The 9,872-nt window shown below is 45.4% G+C and overlaps 1 protein-coding gene across 2 annotated transcripts; it reads left to right on the plus strand.

The window, feature by feature from the left end:
- The first annotated feature begins 2,036 nt into the window (after positions 1–2,036).
- ATP6V1G1 (ATPase H+ transporting V1 subunit G1) lies at positions 2,037–9,872 on the plus strand. Of its 2 annotated transcripts, none has more exons than XM_021691808.1 (3): positions 2,037–2,240; positions 6,013–6,113; positions 9,082–9,872. In XM_021691808.1, exons 1-3 carry the CDS (start codon positions 2,159–2,161, stop codon positions 9,253–9,255), a joined length of 357 nt encoding a protein of 118 aa, XP_021547483.1. In that variant the 5' UTR covers positions 2,037–2,158; the 3' UTR covers positions 9,256–9,872. The 2 variants fall into 2 exon arrangements, with proteins under 2 accessions (XP_021547483.1, XP_044776769.1); XM_044920834.1 differs by having other exon boundaries at positions 6,013–6,035; positions 9,124–9,872.

A 9,872-nucleotide genomic window follows, 5' to 3' on the forward strand; every position in this document is an offset into this window, starting at 1 on the left:
AGCTTCCATTTCCTGGCATTTACTAAGACTAGAAACTGTGCAAGGGCTTCACATCCATCCTCCTCCTCATCTCTCTCTCTCTTTTCGTAACAGTTTCATTGTGACATAATTCACATACTGTGCCATCCATCCTTGTAAAGTCGGCAATTTGGTATTGTAAGTATATTCATTCACAAGATGTACAACCCTCACCACTACCTCATTCCGTCACATTTCCATGATCCCAAAAAGAAACCCCATACCGGTTAGTCATCACTCCTCGCTCCTTCTCCCCCAGCTCCTGCCTAGCCACTAACCTACTTTCTGTCTCCAAAGATTTGCCTATTCTGAACATTTCACATCAGTGGAAGTGCACAGCATGTGGTCTTTTGTGCCTGTGTTCTTTCACTCAGCATAACGTTACCAAGGTCCATCCATATTGCCGCAAGTTATCAGTACTTTACTGTTTATGATCAAATAATATTCTATCGTGTGGATATGCCACATTTTGTTTATCTCCTCATCAGTTGATAGGCATTTGGGTTATTTCCACTTTTTGGCTATCATCATCTCTTAATCCTTTTGCCACTCTTAGAAGTATGTGTTGTCCTCTGTTGATTGATTGAATTACATTTTCATAGAACACTGACAATGACTAATCTTCCCAGGAAATCCTTGACTGGACTTGAAGTCCCAGAGACCAGTCAAGCACTGGTTGTTCTATCAGGAAAACTAGTGTTCCGGATTTCAGCCTTCTTTCCACCCCCCTCCTCTAACTTCCGTCAAAGGAAAATGTCCTGAGCCCTAAATCCAGCTCCTCGAGGCAGAGATGAGTCTATCAAAAACTTCTGGCATTACTTTGTTCCCAGTGCTTGGAGGACTCCAGGAGACCATCTGGTCCTTCCCACAGTCCACCAGATTCTTGCAGAAGAGCACAGTGGATCAGATGTTCCACTTTGCGAGCCTGGCTCCATTCAAATACCCCATCTGACAGTTAATAGGGGAGTGACTTTGGTTAAGTTAACTTAACCTCCCTGAGCTTCAGTTTGGTTATTATAGAAAGGAGTTAATAACATTACCTTAGAGTAGCTGTCAGGAGCAAGTCAAGTGTGTAGGGCGGAATCTGTCATACTGTAAACTCAACTATTGACTTCCTATCTACCTATTTGTGCTGGGGGATATCTCTGTGCCAAATTGCTACTCCCAAATCCACACATGCTGGTCCTTTTCCACTAATCAACCGTAACTCCCCACTATCCCCCACTATCTTTTCCTGGTTAACTTCTTACCCTTTTGATCTCATTTTAAAATGCCAATTCAGTGGAAAAACCTTCACGGGCACCTCCACATTCCCCTCTTTCTTAAAGTGCTCTGCATTTTTCCTTCATTACTTTATCAGTTTGCAATTTTCTATTTTTTGGGGGGGGGGTCCATTAACTGTGCACTCTACCAGGGACTTTGTCTTGCTCTCTGCTATTTCCTCAGTACCAACAGTAGTCTAGGATCATAGCAGGCATTCATCAAATATTTATGGAAAATAGTCCAACTCGCCCCTGAACTCGGGTACAAAGAGGGAAATCATCCTCCCCCAAATCACACAGATTAATATCTTTCCCCAAGTACCCTATTCCCAATTCACGCTCTATCCCCCGAGCCTGTTAAGTATTTTCCTAACGTGCCTCTTAATATATTTAAGCGCCAAGGAACATTCCAGAAAGGGAGAGAGAGACAGAGAGAGACAGAGAGACAGAGAGAGAGTAAAACAGAGGGCAAAAGAGGGGAAGCTATTTGTGTTTTGGCCCGATTCCTTCTCTCCCGACCTTAATGCGGGCATGTTGAGAAGTGACGGACTACAGCAATAACGACGAGGCAGTGCGGCGAAGACCCAGCCATTCAAGGAGGATGAGGCTGAGTGGGGGAGGGGTGGAAGACAGGCGATTGATCCTGCACAGGCGCAGCCGCGACGCTCTGCCCTTCCTTCCCCGCCCCTCCCCTTCCCGCTCGAGTCACTGGACGCGGAGCGCAATCAGCTGACGCGGGGCTGCGGTCGTCACGTGACGGCGGGCGGGGCGCCGGCGCAGGGCGCAGGCGCAGGGCCTAGGCGGCTGGGTCAGCTGTCCCGAGGGACCCGCTCAAACCGTTTTAGGCCCCTTCCCTCGGCCTCAGAGTCGCCGCCGCCATGGCCAGCCAGTCGCAGGGCATCCAGCAGCTGCTGCAGGCCGAGAAGCGGGCCGCCGAGAAGGTGTCGGAGGCCCGCAAGCGTGAGTTTCGGGGTGGGGCGACCAGGCGTGGCGCGGGTGCAGAGGTCGCGGCCAGGCCGCGGGAGGTGGTAGGTGGATGAGGCCCAAAACACTGCGGCGTGGAGGGGTGGTGACAGTCGCGGAAGCTTGTGTGTCTCGAAGCTGTCAGGATCTGAGGCTCCGGAAGGCTTGTAGGTCGGCTGGAAGCTGCGATGTGGGGCAGTAGATAGGGCGAGGAAACAATAGGTGGATGACCTTCTTGGGGTCTGCGAGGCGCGTGAAATGGGCTGTTCCAACGGAACTCGTCGTCTTTCCCCGTCACTTGCTCCTTTGTGTTGCTCTGTCTCAGTGTACAGAGCTACCATCCACGCTGTTGCTCAGGCTAGAAACAGAGCCCTCTTTGCTACGTCTCCTCTTGTCCGCCACGTTTAGTCAGTCGCGAAGATGTTTATTATGGTTCTTCACTTTTCCCCACCCCTACAGCTAGCATCTTAGTCCGGGACACTAGATTTTCTGAGGCTCTGGTACCAGCCTGATTCGTTAATTTCTTAAAAAGAAAAAAAAATTTTTAATGTGGTTAATATGTGCCAGACGCCTTGCCCGGTGCACCAGTGTCTCCATCAACACGGTATTCAGAGTCCCAGTGAAGGAAGCAGATACTGGGTGGGTTCGTTGCAGGTGACATGAAAGCTAAAGTTGAGAAATGTAAGGTTGCTCAAGAACTTCACAGGTGGATCTAATCTAGACTGGTGAGTGGGAGAGGGCCTCGGCCTCCTTCAAGTCCATTCTCCTCACTGCAGTCAGAGCCCTCCCTGGGATGCAAATAGGACTTTCCCACCACCTTTACAGTCACCAAACGTTGAGTGCCTGCAGAATAAAGCCCAGATTGCTTCACAGGGTGTATACTGGCCGCGTTTTTTGGATCCGACTGTAGCTTTCTTCCCTTATCTCATTTTTAGGTTCTCTCCTCCAGGCATCCTGAACCACTGTGATGCCTTATTTCACCTGCAAGCCTTTGCACAGCTCTCTTCTCTGCTTGGAAGTCCTTTTTCCTAGTTTCCGATCTCTTTTCTCTAACACTTAGTCATCCTCCAGATCTCAAAATGTAGGCAGCAGTTCTTCCAGGAAGCCTTCCCTGCCTTGTCCTCCTCTCAGGCTAGGCCAGGAGTCCTTCCTGAGAGCTTATTTCTGTCATCGCTGTGCAATAACTTGTTTCTTTATATGGCACAGTCACTAGACTAAGCTCCTGGATTACAGGGACTGTGTGTAATTCAGCTGTATGTATTCATTTTCCCATCTGGTGAGATAGGTATTTCTATCCCTATTATACAGATGGGTGGAATGAGACTTAGAGAAATGATTTGACCATACCCTGGGAAGCAGCATAGTGGCCTAGAGGCCTCTTTTCCCATGCGAGGGGATAAAATAGCAAGAACTATTAACTCTTAGTGATTCCTTGGTGTGTCTCCTGTTATGACTTACACTTTTATCCCACACAGAAGTAGATTGCAAGCATGGCTCTTGTACTTTCTGGATTAAGGGGCTGTGTGATAGGAAAAGCTTTCTTTGAGGGAGCTGGAGATGGGAACAAGCCTTTTATTCTTGCTCTGGTGACTGGAAAGTTCTGTGTTCTTCATAGACTATTTCTCATCACGCTCTTGATAAAGTATTTCCAGAATGACTTTTCAGAGTTTGTCCTGTGATGGCTCATTAGTAACAGAAGTTGTGTCTGTTGGGAAGCATGTGAGATTATTTGGGGGAGGTGCAGGAACAAATACTTGGAATATGGTAAGAATAATTCTGAATGTCTTGGAGGTAGGGATCACGTTTTACATTTTTATCTCCTCAAGCTTGGTGCAGGGTCTTGTACATCTCAGGTAGCTGTTAGATATTTACTGAATGAATCTGTTTTAAAGGAGTGAGTTAATGGCTAGTATACATCTCAGAATTTGCAGTAATTAGGAACAGAAGTATTGACAAGAACTACAATTTGAAAAGAATCACTGCCTTTGTTTGATCTGTAGTGATGGTTAACTTGCCCAGTTAGGAATTGGGAAGAGGCAGTGCATGGTGTGACAAAATGGTCCAGCCTAAATTTTTCATGAAATCATTGCTTTGGACCATAAAACTTAATCGTGTTACGGTTTATTTCACTGGAGTAAAACAAAATATTAGCTCCCTGAAAAATAAGGTTTAAAAGAAACATGATTTACTGTTCAAATATTTATTTTTGGTTTTCAGAGAAGCCTATCAGAATTGAACTTTGAAGATACCTGACGGGCAGAGAGTGGTTTTATCTTTTTTTTTTTTTTTAAGATTTTATTTATTTATTTGACAGAGAGAGAGAGAGCGTGAGAGAGGGAACACAAGCAGGGGGAGTGGGAGAGGGAGAAGCAGGCTTCCCGCGGAGCAGGGAGCCCGATGTGGGACTCGATCCCAGGACCCTGGGATCAGGACCTGAGCCGAAGGCAGACGCTTAACAACTGAGCCACCCAGGCGCCCCGAGAGTGGTTTTATCTTAAGAGCTGTGGGAATTGGGAGTGACGAGGAGAGTGGTATTGTGAAATTATGTGGAGCTAGTATAATGTTTGAGCCATAGATGTTATTTGTAGATTGTTGGTTTGGAAAAGATCTTTGGCTCTGAAATATGGCTTTGAATGTAGACGATGAGGAGGATGGCATGTGGAGGACAGGAGTAGAAGTAGGCTCACGTGGACAGCAGTAGGCCCTAAGTAAGACTGGAGTAAACTACACTTGCAGAAATAGTCTCTGGGTGCTTAGATCTGTTGATTGTTTTACCAGAAACATCACGGAGTGTTGATGTTGTGGGGTCATTATACATCCAGAATCGTGTTCTTCATTAGGAGATGGGAGGTTAAATTCAGTTTCATTCGTCCACATGGGTTGAGTGGGATTTGGGAAATTGACATACAGTGATGTCTAACAAAGCTTACTTTTAGATACAGGATGTCTTATGTTCTAAATTAAATAAATGCCCAGGTTGATCATCTAAGACTTCCCCCCCCCCCCATTTTGGGTATCTGAGAAGTTTGATCAGTGAGCAAAGATTCAAAGCAAAGAGTATGTGCTATTTGGTCTTGTGGTCTGTTTTCATACAGGCTCTGATGGCATCTAGAGAATTTTTTAAGCTGTATGTTTATTCTCTTCAAGAAACCAGAGCACCTGTGTCTCCTCACTCCTTAGATGCTTGTGCAGTCTTAACCATCCAGTGCTCCCCATTTAGGATTCCTTCCAAGAACCACTTTCATTACTTATTTCCTTGTGCACAAGCATGGTTTTTAGTTTCCAGTATTACATCAGATGTTTCATTAGTTACATTTTAAGTTAATGCCCCTTGGGGGCATATTAGTGTCCTTGCTCAGCTTCTAAGCAGAGCTCCAGTTGTAATCAGCGGGATACTTAGGTGTTTACTTCTTGGGAAAGGAAGAGTTCCCCAGAAGGCTAATGTCCGCCATTTTGTCTTGGTTCTTAGTAGTGGAGATTGAGAGAATATTCTGACACATTCCAGAATTTTTTCCGTCATTTACAGTCTGTAGTTATGGAAGATGGTCCTTTTTACCTTATCACTTCCTAGTTAAGTGCAGCCCAGAGGAGGCAAGAATCTATACTGTCAGTTAGCTCTGAATTCCCTCTTTCCTATGCATGTCTCTTGGGACTGTACCTTTAAAACTTTATTACTTGTTTACTGTTAGAATTTACCATCTCAGTCTCTGCTTCCTCTTCTCCTTGTCTTTTAACCACTTCTTGATGTAGCTTTTTCCTTTGAAAACAGGAAAGAACCGGAGGCTGAAGCAGGCCAAAGAAGAAGCTCAGGCTGAAATTGAACAATACCGCCTGCAAAGAGAGAAGGAGTTCAAGGCCAAGGAAGCTGCGGTGGGCCTGGTTTATATTCATTACTGCTTTAGTTTCCTGAGGCTTTCCTCTTCTCCCCTTTTCCCCAGGTTCTCAAAATATCCAGCAGAGCTCGGAGATTGTGATTCTGGTTGAAATTTGAAATTTTGGCTATTGGATGTCCAGGCTGAGTCTCCTAGGTGATCAGTTTTTAACTAACTTTGAATCCTAGTCTTCACTTAGTCATTTCACAAATATCTATTGAACATGTTAACTTGTGCCAGATGTTAGAGAATTAGCTGTGAACAGAAGTAGACATGGTCCCTGCCTCATGGAGCAAGTCATGGAGACCTACAGCTGTGAGAAGGGCTGTGGTGGTCATAACAGCCATCAGCTGGAGCCCACTCCGGTATGGTAGAGACACTTAGCAACAGTGTAGGCTGGGCTGCGCAGCAGAAGATGTGTGCAATAACAGTACAACAACAGATCACAAAGCAGGGAGAATTCTGGAAAGGGGATAGGATGGAGGAGGGCTTCACAGAGAAAAGAAACTCTATCAGGACTCTTGGATACAGGTGACAAAACAATTCAAACTGGTTTTACACAAAATGGAATTTATTGGCTTATGTAATTAAAGACCCAGGTGAAAGGCTAACTTTATTTTGATCAGGGAGCTTCAGTAATGCCCTCAGGACATTATTTTCATCTCTCAACTCTGCCCTTGTCTTTGTGGGCTTCATTCTCAAGTTCTACCTTGTGGCATTCACTGGTTCCAGGCACATGCCCTCCCAGGCCCAAGTCCAGCGATTAAAGGCACATGCCTCCATTGTTGCAGTAAGTCCAAAAGAGTCCTTCATCTTTGCACTGGACGGTCCCAGTGCTATTGAAACTTGAAACCTCTCTGACTCTTGAACTGGGGCAGATTGGTGCTGTCAGCTGTCAGACTGCCCACAAAAACAGTATGGAAGTCCTCTTGTCGGGGCAGCTGCCTCGGCTTATTTGTACGTCGATGCTGCAATTGCTTACAGAGGCAGGAGCAGTGCCATGCAAGCATGAGCTCTGGGGTTTCCTAGCAGTGGTCAGTTTGACCCCTTCAACTTAGACACAACTGACTGAGGCCTGGCATGTAGTTTATATTCACAGAACAGAGATAGTGTCCCGCTTCCCCTACCCCCCCCCACCCCCAGTAGGGTTATGGACCTTTAAGAATTAGCAGCTGAGCTAACTAATGTGAAATGCCCCTCTATTCTGCCAATATGAACAGTTACAGTAAAGTGTGAAGAGTCCTAAGTTTGAATTCAGGAAACGTGGGTTAGAATCTTTGCATGTTCACTTTGAGCTCTTTGTGCCTCAGTTTCCTCATCTGTGAGAAGGGGAGTGAAGGCCTCCATACAGGTTATGGAGCACTAGGTGACATGCGAGAGAAGGCTTTCTCTTTGCGCGCCGTCGTGCATGTAACAGCTAGGAAGGGATGTAGTTAATATAGTTCGGAAGGAGGCAAGAGCAGGTTAGAAGATAGAAAGGGTCAGACACAAAAAAGTTTTGTTGTCAAGAACCTGATAGGGAGACTTCCCTGAGCCATTTCCTCAAGCTCTGGGATGAGCCCTCCCCACTGCCATTCCTGCCGGGGGACCCCTCCTTTTGCTGTGTGTGCGTCAGCTGCGTGCAGGCACCGGCTCTCATATGGACACGTGTGTCTGCCCACGCAGGGGAACACCGTGCTCTGGGCTTCCTCCGGGAACCCGTCACCCCATCACTCCCTGCGCGGCCTCAGCGTTTGCACAGTGCCTGCCTGAGGTCCGAGCCGTCCCCCCTCTCAGCGCCCCGGGCCAGCTGCTCCCCAGGGGGAGGCCCTGACCTCCTTTTTGCCTCTGGCTGGGTTGCCTTCCCTGGCCTGGTAAGTTCTGACAGTGCCTGCCTCTCCAGGGGCCTCCGAGGAAAGTAGTTTTACAGCTTTCTCCCTGTGTTACTGACTTGTTAATAAAGGGCTTGTAGTTATTTAAAAAAAACCAAAAAAACAGCAACAACCTGATAGGTCTCATTCTAGCAAAGTAGGCATATACTTGACAGAAAGCCAGCCATACTGTGAAGACTAAGGATAAAAGAAAATTTATCTGTCAGTATGTGTTAAAATTGTGAATGGAGACTGAAAGGATAAGACATGAGTATGGTAAAGAATTCAAGCAGTAAAATAGGGCAACGATAAAGTTAGTCTCCCTCCCACCCAGTCCTACAGTCCTCCTCAGAAACCGTCACTATTAATAGTCTTTTGCATATTCTGCTAGAATATTTATATTTGAAAGAATAGATGTCATGTATCCGTACTACTGGGGAATCTACTGCTGAATGTAAGAGCTAGAACATGAAGCAGTAATGGTGAAACTGTGTGTTCCTCCAAAATTGCATCCCCTTGTGTTTATTTTTTTTTTAAGAGTTTTTTTATATATATATATACCACGATTTATCTGTCCCTTCTAAAACCACACAAGGAAACACATTTACTAACCACACTGACACCATTTTGTATCTTGCTTTTTTTCCCCCCTTAAACTGCATATTATACAGTTCATTCCATCTTGCTGCACACGTCTACTTTTCTTTCTTATTATAGCTGAGAATGTTCTCTGGTATAGATGCACCATAATTTGTTTAACCAGTTGTCGGGTATTGGATCTTTGGGTTCATTCCAGTCTTTGGTTAAGACTATACATTAGACTCCGGAGAGTGTGAATATATTGCTCTCTGGGGTAATTTCTGAGTCGTGGAAATGCTGTGCAATTTACCTTTTGATAGATGGTTGAAGGTTGGCCACCAAAGTGATTGCCTCAGTTTTTGTTCCCATTAACGGGGAACACCACCTTCCCACATGCTCTTCAATCGTGAGGTTACATTGCCCGTTGCTGTTTATTTGTATTCACTGATAAGACTGGGTTTCTCCAGAACTAAGGAAGTTGCGCCAGCCAGAGCGCCGACCTGACCTTCCCTGTGTGTCCTTACCCCCCGACTCCAGGCTCTGGGATCCCATGGCAGCTGCAGCACCGAAGTGGAGAAGGAGACCCAGGAGAAGATGACCATCCTCCAGGCCTACTTCCAGCAGAACAGGGATGAAGTCCTGGATAACCTGCTGGCCTTTGTCTGTGACATCCGGCCAGAAATCCATGAAAACTACCGCATAAATGGATAGGGGAGGAAGGAGCAGCTCTGCGTGCAGATTGGCATGTTAGATGCCTTCATGGAATACGAAGCTTCAGCAAATCTTGAGTAGTTACATCCTTGTGAAAAGGCATTACATTATTTCTGTATATTATGTAGTAGGTCCCTTCACTTCTTAGAGAATAGCAAATCTAGCTTCTTTGTACAAACGTAGAGCTTATCCAAAGATTTTCTCCTTTTACCTCATATTTCTTAGAAATTAATGTGTATACGTTGTCTGTTTTCCTATGCCTTTTAGCTCAAGCAACATATGTATCAGTACTTTTTCTTTCTTAGATGTAGTGAAAAAAAAAAATTCTGTTTAAGAAAGACAGGGATTAAATATTTTTTTTCCCTAAAGCTTTCTTGAAGGTCAGGGGCTTTCTCTATGAAAAAGTAGTAAATAGTTACTGTAACTTGTGTGAAGCAGCAGCCGGCCTTAAGTCGTCCTTTTGGCTAAGGGTGGAACAGCGAATACTAGTATATATTGTTCGGGCTGCTCTTAGTTTCTCTTAATCAAAATTATTAGATGATAGAATTCAAGAACTTGTATACATGTTCTTACTTGGTGTACTGATAATCACTTGAAAGTAAAGACTTTGTCATGCA

The sequence above is a fragment of the Neomonachus schauinslandi genome, chromosome 13 (genome assembly GCF_002201575.2).
Source record: "Neomonachus schauinslandi chromosome 13, ASM220157v2, whole genome shotgun sequence".
Classification (NCBI taxonomy): domain Eukaryota; kingdom Metazoa; phylum Chordata; class Mammalia; order Carnivora; family Phocidae; genus Neomonachus; species Neomonachus schauinslandi.

Coding starts and splice junctions, on each gene's coding strand:
- ATP6V1G1 (XM_021691808.1), top strand. CDS start 2,159: ATGGCCAGCCAGTCGCAGGGCATCCAGCAGCTGCTGCAGGCCGAGAAG. Junction 2,241..6,012: donor GGTGTCGGAGGCCCGCAAGC/GTGAGTTTCGGG, acceptor CTTTGAAAACAG/GAAAGAACCGGAGGCTGAAG. Junction 6,114..9,081: donor TCAAGGCCAAGGAAGCTGCG/GTGGGCCTGGTT, acceptor CCCCGACTCCAG/GCTCTGGGATCCCATGGCAG.